Source organism: Varroa destructor, unplaced genomic scaffold, assembly GCF_002443255.2.
Source record: "Varroa destructor unplaced genomic scaffold, Vdes_3.0 BEIS01000003.1, whole genome shotgun sequence".
Taxonomy (NCBI): domain Eukaryota; kingdom Metazoa; phylum Arthropoda; class Arachnida; order Mesostigmata; family Varroidae; genus Varroa; species Varroa destructor.
This window is the reverse complement of record NW_019211456.1, coordinates 12,160,245-12,173,794: the sequence shown is the minus strand read 5'-3', so window position 1 is coordinate 12,173,794 and position 13,550 is coordinate 12,160,245. Positions and strand designations below refer to the sequence as shown.

Below are 13,550 nucleotides of genomic sequence, written 5' to 3'. Positions count from 1 at the left end.
TGATTTCGTTCAAAAGGAGCGATGCGTAGAGTTCTCTTCTTGGCTGGTATGAAAAGTAAGCCCGGCAATCCTCTTACTTGCTCCTTGTCCGCCAGATATTGACCTTTACAAAACCTCTACATATATATTTGTAGGTCAAAGATCAAGTGCAAATTTGTCCATGTTGGTTTTTTGGAATCCCGGATACGACTGAGCACGGACCTTCCTGTTTACGTCAAAATGATTATCGAAGAAATAAGTAGAGGAAACTACCCCGAAAGTTCGCCTACAACACGTGCTTACAACGTAAGATGTAAATTGGCTGCACGATACGACGTGCATCATAGATGATTGATGCGACAGCCTTAGGTTCGGATTGCTCTAAACAAATAAGAAAAAAAAAAGGATTTTTTTTATTGAGTCAGTGTACATAGTTGCTATAATAACTGCCGCTTTTCTATTCATGAGATATGCGTTGCTTTAAGTTAGATATAGGGCAATTCATCTTTATCTTCGTTATAAGCTACATGTGATGCATGCAAGTAAAAGCTTAATTGGTATGTGGACACCCACATGCACACACATGTATATATATAGTGTAAAAAGTAAATAAGGTTTACGGATTTATTGTTTAGCGCGGCCACCTCTGCAACTCTGCTTATTTGTTTAGCACGCGCTGATTACTGAAGGCACCGCCTGCGTACGCAATCTATATACCGGCTTTTCAATTCGCACCGTGCATAACTGCAGTTGTCTATGAATACGAGTAGTGATAACAAAGGACCAGCCGACTAGGCATCCCAAAATGTGTCATAATTCTCTGTGTTGTCCGAATGTTACAGGTTCATTTACTCGCTGTATCGGCGTCTCCTGATAAAGTATATTTGAGTTTAATTAGATATTTTTGTCTAAATTTAGAATGCGTGTCAGCCGAATGATGTGGTCGGTGTTAACGTCCTTCAGGTCTGAAGACAGAGCAGCGTCTTATTGTGAACATTAGCGTTGAGCTATACTATTCGTAATAATCATTATAATGATTATATTGCGTTTCTTCTAACGTATACAGACATGTGTTCAGGAACGAAAAGCACCTGTCCATGAAATCGTTATATGGTTAACTGATAAATATCGTTCGTGGTTCTCCGACCAGATAAAGTAAAGACTTCGTAATGGAATACATTTTGATCAACTCTGCTGACATAGACCATAGAAACTATGGGCAGTTTGTGCCACCCAAAGAGGCCAATGGACTGTCTACAGCAGCGTGTTACATGCAAGTCTTAATATAGCTATATTAGAGCTTTATACTCTTGTCTTACGTAAACCATCGATAGAGCGTAGGTAGGGTAACAAAAATATAAAATAGTTTTTGAAAGTGCCGCGCCTTTTCTTCGGTTAAAAGCACTGAAACGTTAAATTCATCAGTGACTGTACGCCGTCTTGATACTATACAGCTAGCTAGCCTTGTTTACGCAAAAAGAGTCGTAATCTACGCGTATGAATGGTCGATGTTTTATCCAGTAATGGAATATGCATCTGCGGAAAACTTGCAATTTCAACGGGAAATTCTCAGACAGGTAGTTCTATCCCGTCGCCGCGTTTACGTGCGGCCACTTTCAGGTATTGCTCACTAGGTTAACATGTCCCTTCACAATCCAAAAATGACCCACAAGTAAACTGCGTAAAAGGATTCACCGTGGGCCACTTAATCGCCTCCCGCCAGAGCTAAGCACCCACTTCAAAACAAATACCACAAAGCACCGAAAGGCAGGGTGAGACGTTGGTAGAATCACGGACTGGGACGCTACCATTTTGCGCATGCTTCATCGTCGTCTTTTACTACGGGCATTCTGCTTCCCGGAAGCCCACACTCACTTCACTGGAGCCACCATCACCCTTTGAATTTGTTCCAGCTCCGAGGTTCGTTGCTCCTTTTTCATGAATTTAACGACGCTTCTAGAAACGACGGGTCATGGGGCTATGCATTTGTAGTGCATCAGAATAGAGACTTGTAAATGGGCAAGTAGCATTGCACGATTATGACAGGAATTTACGTTATCTTTTTCAAAGGGATCTGGTTTCGGTTCAGGGAGCTAAAATGAGTCAAGTGCAGCAAATCAAATTAGTTAGAATAAGGGTGACCAAGAAGAGTTTCGGGGTTGATACCTTGTGTTTACGAACGCACGGACATAGAAAACCTCAAAGAGCGATCTTTTTTCATTTTGAAAAAAAAAAGCAAGTATATACAGGAACGTGGTCTATGATTTGAAACGGCTACGCTAAATGGTTTGTAATTAAAACTGTGGAACCTATTCTTTCAATGGCCAGACCAAGTGAACCGCAATTACTGATACTGCGTTCACCAAAAAATCATATATGCACGACAGCTCTGTCGTGTGTCTTTTGTATCATACTATGTAAGACCACCCGAACATCCTTTGATCGAAAAGCGTAGGATAAACGGAGCCTCCCAAAATGGCTAGCGCCTGCATAAGTCTGTATGCGAATTCATCTTCGAAGTAAATACAGAAAATGCACTCAGATAGCTTTACGGCATGTGACCTTTTGCTTTAGCCGTTCGGTTGATAATAAATGACGTTCAGTAAGCTCACCCTATTAAAAATCTCTAGGCATGAATAGTCATTGATCAGTGGACAAGTAGCGTTAAGACTGGCAATTCAATTATTAAAGGTGACTTGCACGTGACATTAGCTTGAACTTTTTATATTTTCTCCCATCATTACGATAAGTTCTTCGTCACCAGTGTTCAGTACCTCTAAACAAGGGCTGAAAAAGGGCAATTCAAAGGCCTCTCGCCCTTCCAGTCATTTCTACGAGCCACTATTTTGATTTTGTCACATGTACAATCCTGTAGTTTGCCTTGTTCCTTTCTTTTCTTGCACGGATCGCCCTCCTCTACATCCTGAAGAAAATCTTTCCAGTCGTAGTTTGGGGGCACGTACCTTCTGATCACTATCACAGCCTTTACTGATGGTGGTGCTGCTAGTGTTCTAAGCCAAGCAGCCTGGCAGTCCTTCGTTCGGTCGCGTCACTGCTTATTAGCCCGGATAGTCCTTCTGCTACCCCCTAGCCGTATCCTTCGCTATGTTACGCTATTCCCCAGGTTGCGCCCCCGTCCTTGCTAGCTCAAGGCGGCAGTGGCGTCTCATGCGTCTTCCTGTGCGTATTTGAAAGCTGCTGAACATGTAAACGAAGCAGGGTTGTCGACGTGGGCGTGGTCTGAAAATCCCGGAGGGTGCCAGCGAGAATCAGCAGCGACAAGAGCGCAAGTAATAGAATGTCAAAGTATGTGGCTGAAAAGGAGAGTGCTTCTGCTTTTCTTGTAAGCCAAATCACGCAGCCACCGGTAACCAAAACGTTCGCTCAGCTTTTATGCTGCTATGCCGCTGTACAGTACTAGCCTTTAGAACAACACGCGCGAACGCGCAAAGAACGACTGCGTGAAGTGTAGAAAATTACGGGAACACAATCGCTCGCGTCGCAAACAAAGCACACGAAAAAACGAAGCACGCGAAGGTGAACAAATGGTTAAGCTCTGGAAAGACGAAAAGATAGAGCCTATGGGTTTCTCCGTTTAACGGCAACAAGCAGAACGGAGCTAAGGTTAGCTGGCCCGAAAGTAGGCAGCGGACCTGCGTCCGTTACAACAGGGATGCCAGGTCCAAATGCGACTTTAATACGAATATGTTTGTTTGTGTACCCTGCCATACATTCAATACAATAAAAGAACCACATTACACGGAAGACGAAGATTGTGTTTGTGCAAAGGCGAAACGAAAGATGATGATATCCAATATGTAGGTTGCAAAGCTGTAATTAACCTTATTCGATATAAGGATTATATGTGTCGGAACTTTAGTAATGCTATTACATGTCGAATACGTGCAGTTCAGGCCAAGTGCGAAAGCAAAAGGTACAAAAAAGCAGCTTGTACGAAAGGCACTTGCTTTTTATGTCTTTTCTTTTTATGGTGCAGTGGACCAGTAATCGTTTGTAAACCTTGAAAACCTTCTAAGTGTTTGCCGACAAACGCTAGATCAGATATAATCTGAAACGGGCGTAGATGCATTTTGTAACGTGCTGGGAGCCAAAGCCTCAAGCAATATCTAACAGCAGTATCCCACGTAAAAGTGGAAACATACATTTAGGTTGTCCGCTAAGTCGCTGTTTGGGTGTGTGTTGCGTTTAAACGGATTACAAACGGTTTGATAAATAATGATCCCGGAAGGTTTAGAAACTATATAATACATCCATATAATCAAACTATATCAAGGTAAATGTCCATACAATGCGTTTTAGAGCGTAGCCACACTTGATTAAGCAAAACATCACAATTCTTTTATATATATATATTACTCATCGTACGTTCAACGATATTGGTAGATGCAAACTCATTTCATCTAAACTAAATAAGTGTCCCTCATATACGCTACATATAAAAATTTCAGCGAAATTAAATTTTTGACTAGGGTAGAAGTTCCGATAGAACAAGGGCTGGAAACGGAAAAAAACCTAAAAGGATGAGAGAAGCCCAAAAAAACTCAAAAAGGTTAACCACTGGAGCTTATTTAGACAACCTAATTGACACTTTGCTCTTTAAAACGGCCGCCAATTTTTATGTTAAAGATTCAGGTGCATCAAAAATGTCGTTCTGAGTTTTTCTGATGAATTTTGAGTCCTTGAAGTTTAACACCTATCGATTTGCCTCATGGGAATCTTCCTTGCGTCTTTCAGAAGCCGTACAAAAACTGGCAATAATGCAGACCATCAATCTCAGGTAAAAAGGATGTTTTTGGCCTTGTTGTCTCTTTGTCTACCGTAAAGAAATTATTATAAACAGCTTGTTTTCTCTACATATCTATGATTATGTTTTTATGTGTCTACTTTGAAAAATCATAAGATACTGAATACCTTGAAAAACATTTTTTACCTTACTGTGATAATAATCTTCAATGCATGGTTCACTTTTTCACGATAATATCTTACTGCCTTGGAAGTTACTACCTTGAAAATTTGATGCGCTTTTAGTTAAAGAAAGTGATTTAGTAATAGGCGTTCATCGTCTGTTGCCGTATATGTACAAAAGGCTACATGTCTACCATTGGGTTACGAATCGTGTTGGGACCCTATATTTGCAAATTCGTTCTTCTTGATCGTCTTATGCTCGTTGGGTTGGCCATTCTGATTGATAAAAGACAACGCTTTGAACTCTGCCGATCTTCTTGCCATTGGGTAAACAATGTACTACCCCACAAAGCGTACCTTCACGTTTAACTACGACGGTGTTTCATTTGGACGAACCTATGTTACATTCAGTTAATGTGGATAGCTGCTCGTACATAAGAATTTTACTGCTACTATTATCATGACACAATATGCTTCGTTGGCAATTGGCTAACAAACACTTTACGTTCCCTTAGAACTCACAATTAATTACTGAGCTTTATGTCTGAAACCGAGCTTAGTACTGCACTAGATAAATATACGTTTATATTAGTATAAACTATGTGCGCACATAATGAATGCAAAGAAAGAGACGCTTACAGATCTTCGATTGTCGTCAGCGGCCGGAAGGCTTCGGGATGGATGTAACGGATCCTATTGCGTTCCATTGCTCTGGAATGAAAAATGAGATAATAACAGGCATGACAGCAGATGTATTATTTAGAGCAGTTTCCATGATGATACCGTTTCTGAAGGAATAGAGGTCTACCACAGCTTCTTCATTTTGTCAGAAGTCCGAAACATAAGTATACACCTGCTGTGAATGGCATTCATCTGGAATGGTGTGCATCCGCCATGCCTTGGGCGCAGTATATGTCGCGTAGCGTATAAGGTACGTAGGTGAATCACAATTTACTCATACTAAATAGCGACGGACACACATACTTACGCGCAACTTATATATGTATATATATATATAAGTATAACGTGTAGGACTTTGTGATGCATAGGAGCTCCATTGATTTTCCATTAATAATTTCCATGATAATTATCTACATTCGACAGTGTGTTTATTTGTACATGTATTCCGCTGTATGCCCGAACGTTGCCTTTCAACGATTTTTTCATTCAACCGATTTGGTGGTAGAAGAGTTTCACGACTTCTCGATCCTTGCCATAAAAAAATACCAGTGATATAGAGGCATTTATTCGTTATTAAAACTTGCTATTCAACAGAGTTTCCAATAAATCTTGTCTAATGTACTTGTACATAAGCCATGTATAGCAGCGGGTATAAGCTGAGTGATGTATTATTATACGTTGGGACGAGCCGGCACTAGCTGGCAGTGCGCTCGTCCGTTTATTTCGTTGGTCTTTTCGTGTCACGTGACCAACAGACCATGAATCATGGGTATCATAGCTGCTATAGCATGAATACGCTAGGATAAGATTTGGCTCGTCGTACAGCCAACAAACCCAGCTGTCGTATAAACCCAATCTCAGTTCAATTGCCAATTATAATTCTGTAGTCGTTACTAGTTTATATCCCGCGGTTTGTTGTTTAGTGCTGTTTACATTACTGTGTGTATACGTTTCTGCGGATAAGCAGGTCATTTTTGGTCAGCGTAATAGTCTGCATAGATAATGACCAGAGAAAAAAAAAACGGCTTACGGCGTCCCGTAGATACGGGTGTTTAAGACTTCAACAATCAATACTGCTTCCTTTCTAACGATCTACTTCTTCAACCAGAGGCTAAGAGATGTTTGATAAGGATTTAACTCTTACACGTTATATTTGCTAGAAGATTAAGGTCTCGACAGAAGCCCAGGCTATTGTAGTCAATTTAATTCGAATTAACGTTTCGTATCACGGCCACTGGTTCCTTTCCTCTAAATGGGTATTATAGGAAAATAGGCGAAGTCACGTTTGTTTACTTCTTAGTAAAGGCAAATTACTAATCAAGGGAAACTCGTTAAGGTAATCTGTGGAATAAAATTAGCTTAAAGGATTGAAGAAGTAGAGGACACTAGATCTTTTCAAACGGATTCCTCAGCTCTTCCTACTATGTTAACATACGGCGCTAAAGATACACCTCGCAGAGGCGGGTCACATCAAAAGCTACGAACGCGGCGTATTAAAATACAGTTTTAGAAAGCTCGACTCGACTTGACGTAAGACGAGAAAACCCGTAGTTAACGCATAACTTAATTCGAAATGCGTGCCCGGTTTATTCATTAGAGTGAAGTTAACGTGGCTGTATTGATCATAGCGACTACATACATAGCCTATCACCAGGCCAGCCCTTTTCATAATGTCCAATATATGTCATAATAAATTAATTTGATTATTTGTACTGTTAGCGACTTTGCGATACTCACAAAACTTGCAGCCTTCGTAGTCCAATAAAAGCATCGCGCTCTATTTCGGAGATCAGGTTATTGCCGAGATTGAGGTCTCGAAGATTCTCAAGGGTGGAGAAGGATCCTGGCGGTATCAGGTCAATCTTGTTGTATGTCAGATCTCTGATCGCGAAGTTACATGAAATATAACACAATGACGTTATCGATACAAGCTTATTCTAAGTCTGCTAAGAGTATTGCCGTTACTTTGTTACAGAGCCTTCGGCAATCATTCCTATTTGTTTAGACTAAAATATGTGAAGGTGGATGAGCTAGCTAGTGAGTTCGTTCATTGAAGCAATACTTTGGAAGGTTGAATTTGGACTAAAATGGAAAATGATAGCCGCTAGGTCAATCTGACCTTGGCAACTCAATAATCCTCAATAGTTCATTCAATCGAATAAAACGAAAAAACATCGATAACAAAGAACCATTCTCACGTTATTGTAAACGTACGAGCAATCTTAAATCGTACCTATTCTTTTGAAACGCATGGTTACCTTTTTCAGAACAAGACTAATGTGATACAAGTATGCTTGCATATGTCTAAACGGCCAACTTCTATAGTTCATATGTGATAGAACGCTCTCTGCAAGACTGCAAAGGTACAAAAATGACTGAGAATTATCTGATTCTGATACAAACGTCGCTATGTAGCCAAAGCGATCTGACAATAAAACGTCTGGAACGTATTGAACAAGCAATACAGGGGATCATAGCAATAGCAAATGGCCGCTGGTATTTCCAGGAGATCCATGGCGCACCATACTCAATATGGGTTGGCACCCCCGCTTATCTATGATGATTGCCATAGCTAAAAACTGGAGTTAATCATTCACTTAATGCCTTTCTGTCCCCGTTCTGCTACGAACTCTTGCACTAGCCTACTCTGCTACTCCGTGATCATGTTTATTGTCGTATCTATGCATCGAAGTCATCGAAAGGTTTTCTTTACCAAACGGATACTTCACATAGACCCACACCATTGTACACAAACCTACTTCTCACCCACTTATTATATTTATATGTTTGCACTGGCTGTAAATAATTATCTGTGCGGATCCATAGATTTAGGTACCATGTGTATTTATGCTGGTAAATGTACACAGAAGCTGTATGTTGATCTCGTTGACGGGAATGAAAGACTGCCCAGCGACTGACGCGGTTAGTGACCTGTCCCTGGGAACTCTTCGTCCCCGTTCTCGTTGAGTCAACTTGAATTGCCTGTGACACCAACCGGCACAGGCTAGATGCCCAAGATAATTTTTGCGCACCGGAAGAAGGAGCACCAATAACGAGGTCGACAGGAAAAAGCTACGCGTGTGTTACGCCGATCGCCCAGGCTCTGCTTTCATCCAAAGCTACAACGAGAGTTGTAATTCGTCGCTTTGTTGAAAGGAAACAGCCATCGCGGCTTGCCACTAATGATGATCAGTCAGCTGTGTCTCAGTGGGCGACGCATCCCCGCCCTATATCGGAAACGATCTAAGAAAAATTGAAAGAAAATGATAGACAGCATTTTTGGCCTATCGCGCTCCTAGCGAAAGTTGCAACACAAAGCATTCGACATTAGACGGCCCGTCCGACCCCGGACTTCGACTTCTAAAAGAAAGCAACGGAAAGAAAGCCGTAAGAAGCGTTCCAAGCAGTGTTTGGGGGTGTTTGAGGAGATCGGACTAACAAAAGAGTGTGCGAGGATAGCTTCTAGCATCTAATACCATCTTTCAATTCAGTTGGCTAGGCCTAGTGCAAGGGAACTGCACCGCAGTATGCGAACCAGAACAGGTAGGCAGGGGACCGTCTTGTACGGAGACTTGTTACTACAGTGTGCATGTCTCCCATTAAGTTCCGTACGGACGGCTGACGGTACGGATGGGTTTTGTGGGTTGTCCGGTGGTGCACACAGCTGGGTAACGGGGAATATCTTGTGAAGCCCGTAGAACGCCAGCTACCGAAAAGAATGCGTTTCAAGTATCGCTGGGGTGCCAACAAAACCTGCTACACATTAATCGCTCGGGCATCACTGCGATTGTAACAGGCAGTAAAAGCGGTCGCCGGCGTTCGTTCTTTGCCCGTATTCTCTGTTGTATTTCCCTTCTTCGTCAAGCCTCCTCAAGGCGTTTGGGGCTAGACAACCATCCATACATAGATGTGGCACCGACCATATACGAGATGGTTAGTCCTCTCACGATGCGTTCATCCTCCATGGCCTAGTTAGCATTCCTTCCAGTACTAGTGATAGTTCAGGCAAGGACGCGATCGGCGAACGATGAAACCTATGACGCGCTTAGCTGTATAACGAATTAGCTTAGTGCCTGACTAGTACACTCGTGGTTAGCTTCGAAAGGGTGGAAGCGCCTAGTGTTGACTTGAGTCTTAGTCTCGTATGATCGTCATTTGGGCGGTGCAGTTCCACTCGATCATACGCTGTCCAATATTGGGCTTTCCCGTATGATGTCGAGGCAGCATGCTCCAATCAAATAGAACCTCTCAGCCGATAGCTGCCGTTTGACAGACACTTCGCCACAGACCGTTATAGCAGTAGGCGTGTCAGAAAAAGCTGTGCGGTATTGGCAAGTCATGGTGCTCTCCAGCGGTACGTTCCTGTGCGTGCCATGTCTAGATCCCTTCTTCTCTGTTGGTGCTGCGTCCTGCTTTTTTCGAAGCCTCCATCAATAGCCACACTTTTTTGATCTTTGATCACTTACTGAGCTTACTCCATAATATGGTAGGTAAAAAAAAAACTAGGTAGAGCGCAATCGTCGATACGTAGGCATCAAACAGTGGAGCAGCAGAAAGATATGTCTAAAAAACAGTTTTTTTTTTTTTTTTTTTTAATTCATACACAAATGTCTACGGCACAGGTTATCTTGAGTGAATCAGGATGCGCGTCTAAACGGGCTATTGATAATCACCTGAGCATGTACTCTGGCTATTCGTTTATCGTAATACTGCACGTCAGAATAACTTTAGACATCCGCCAGAGTCTCCTCTGGCTTCATCTTGGCCAGCTTGGCATAGATCACCATCTTTTGGCTCTCAAACATCACGTCTGTAGTCTGCAAATGCTGTCTCGAGCGCGCTTTCGTCCGCCGAATACTTTCACCCGCCAAGCGCGCGACTATATATATATTTTACCCCGTCTGTCAGACAGTGAGAGTCAGACAATGTTTTTTAACGCTTGTAAAACAACCGCTTCAAGGTTTTATCGAATTGTCACGGAAAGGCGGAAGAAAGCACATCTGCTATATTGCAAAGATTAGCAAAGGTGTTAAACGCCCATGGGATTAAGTTCTGGGTGTTACGTTTTGCTGTCTCAACTACTTCTGATTTCGTTAAGCGTTTTTGCTTCTCTATACGTACGTTTGCGTTGAATCTATCTCTCTTCGTTTAAGATCAACATCACTGTTTGTTAGAAAATTTAACTCGGAGTACTTACAAAATGAGCAGTTCTCGACAACCGTCCAGATTAGGTATTGTATTTAGATTGTTAGACATCAGGTATCTGAAATCAAAACAAGAAATGAAGTACATACATTAGTGGCTTCATATATATGTCGTACTGGAGAAAATTGCCACTCGGCTTGTTTTAATCTAGGTAGATTTTGGCGAGTACCGGATTACATTGGCTGGTGTGTACTGGTCGATGTTGTACGGTAAAACGGCGCCGGTCTTGTGCTCGATTAAATTTGCAGAATAGAAATAGTGCTCCATTATACCTGGTATACTGATACACTGAAGCCGGATCAAGGACAGTTGTACTTAATTCGTTGGATCTTCAATCAATTTGTTCATCTAGTAATAAAAATAATAATAATAAGACTGTAAGTTCGAATATGAGAGACCTACGTTTAAATATTTGCAAAAAAAGTTAGACAGATTTACATGCCATTGCAATGTATATGTAGAAAAAGCGTTCGACTGATAATTCCTTTATCCACTGGCTACGAATAAATGTTTGGACAATTTTAGATGTCTAGGCCTAGGGTATCTAGAGACTCGAGACTTCCTGATAGATATCTACTTCAATAAATTTGCACGCTCGCAATTAATGGCCTAAAAATAGAAACAGCGTCGTCTATAGTGTAGCACCAATTGTTAGCACGAAGCTCACATATTGCACTGGATCTCGTGGACATCTCGGCAAATTTATTTTCAGCGTGCTTTGGACACACAAAGTATATACAGTGACTCTTTGAATATTCCTATCTATATATCAGCCATATTGGAATTTAAAGATGGTTCTAAGTTGCGACATCTCGCAATATTTTTTATTCTCCTTCTGAAACGCATTTGTATCCTCGAGAATTTGAGGCCCTTGACTTCAATAGAGTCACTCAGGTTTTTTTAGCGAACTGCAACAGGCATCGAAGCTTAAGAAATTCGAACGATTTACGAATGTAAGTTCCATCTTGAAAGCACAACGGCAGAGACAGACCGTGTAACCCTTGCATACGATGGAGAATTACCTACCGGAAGCAGTGGAGAGGTTAGTTTGGCACATTTTCGTAGGAATGCTTCGAGGCCAAAAAATAATCTCTCATATGAAAATCGTCAATGAACTCTTTAGATCAGTAACTGAAGCCCTCCCCATTTACATGCATTTGGATTCAGGTTTAGTGCATGTAAAATAGACTAACTAGTTCACTTTCGCTAAGTGAGTAAATTAAGTAATAATAATAATAAGGTAAAAAAAATGGTCAAACGGGAATCGCATGATCATCATAATGAAACGTATAGCTGCGATAGTTGTTGTGTCTATTTGGGGCCTGGTAAAGCACTGGCTCATCTATTACGGCTGACGTACACCGACCAATTGGAATAGACAAGGCGCAACACCGAATATTATTGAAAGAAACTGCAAGAAGAGATTCCGCCTCACGCTGCAAAAAACTAAAGTGGCAAAAAGTTGGAGAATTTCTATCATTTATCATACTCACCAAATATTACTTCCACAGATTACTCTTTTCTCAAAGTCCTTCCTTAATGGAGAGAACTGGTTAAATCTTGACACAACGCTGAAATTGCCTCTCAAAGTTCTCTAGGCTCTTACACCTTAGGTTAGGGTCTATAAATAAATAAGTTTTTGCTTGAAACTAAAAACTATTATGCTTGTAAAAATTCTAGAGGGTTGTAATTCATTATGTCGCATGTCTTGCTGAATATATATATGAAGAGAAAGAGACCAGGTGGATCAATATCCAAACAGACCTAGCTGTTTTACAGCTTAGATGTGAACCTTTTAGGGCGCATCTAGATGTCAATTTTCTATCTGTCAGACTAATCCTTAACTAGAACCTACTTGGCTGATTAAAACTCTTTCATAACTCATCAGTGATCTGACGTGGTTGAAGGTTGTGACTAGTCGATAGGACGCGCTACGATCCATGAATACAGCCAAACTTTGCAGCTAAAACTCGTAACTCATCGACCCCAGGAAGCATTTTCAGCTATTCATAATCCTTTTTTTTTAGTACGTCCGAACTGTTCTATAGATATGTATGTTCTCATTGGCAATGCTTACAGGATCTTGAGCTTTGGTAGAAGCTGGCAGATATTATGCGGCAGCTGATGAATTTTTGCTCGACTCAGCCGCAACTGCTCGAGGGCGTGGGATCCCGTCAAGTTAGGAAACAGTTCCAGGTTGATAACCTGTTTCAGCATCCTGTAATGGAAGAGGTCCACATGAACTTAGTTATGCATATAGTGATGTACGGAGGTATGGCCCGATCTTGAACAAAGTAGCATTGCGCTTAGTACCTTTGCTAGCAAGAAAAAGTTTGCCGGAACTCATACATGCACGTTAGCGGACCTGCATCAATTGGAAGCCTTATAGATATCTAGCTGATGTTCTGGGAAATGGCAATGATATGCTTCCAAGAAGTTCCTAGCGAAAAAATATATACTAACATTTTTGGCTATTTTTGCAAACGGCCTGTATTCTCGAGCTTTGGAAAACGTCCCAGTTTCGCCTATTTTAACACTTATATATGAATATTTTCTTTAATATAGCTTTCACAAGAGTAGCTTTGACGTATGTGTTTTTCTGTAAATAACATCCGTTCGGTGAATTTATTAGACGTAAGATATATGTATATATATATATATATATATATATATATATATATATATATATATATATATATGGCCGTAGCGACGTGGTATGATAAAACTGAACAATCTCTGAATGAATCGGCGCACGCTAG

General features: G+C 41.2%; 1 protein-coding gene and 1 long non-coding RNA gene across 8 annotated transcripts in view; one reads left to right on the top strand and one right to left on the bottom strand.

Moving 5' to 3' along the window:
* LOC111246484 (uncharacterized) overlaps positions 1-13,550 on the bottom strand; it is a 107,917-nt gene that overhangs the window by 17,223 nt on the left and 77,144 nt on the right. For all 6 annotated transcript variants that reach the window (XM_022796156.2, XM_022796154.2, XM_022796157.2 and 3 more), the window contains 4 exons: positions 12,869-13,009; positions 10,784-10,849; positions 7,324-7,467; positions 5,545-5,616 (listed from right to left, as the gene is read on the bottom strand). In XM_022796156.2, coding sequence (XP_022651891.1) covers positions 5,545-5,616; positions 7,324-7,467; positions 10,784-10,849; positions 12,869-13,009 — 423 coding nt within the window. The remainder of the gene's footprint in view (positions 1-5,544; positions 5,617-7,323; positions 7,468-10,783; positions 10,850-12,868; positions 13,010-13,550) is intronic.
* The window catches only part of LOC147756529 (uncharacterized), a 61,726-nt gene that overhangs the window by 29,747 nt on the left and 18,429 nt on the right, over positions 1-13,550 (top strand). The window lies entirely within an intron of this gene.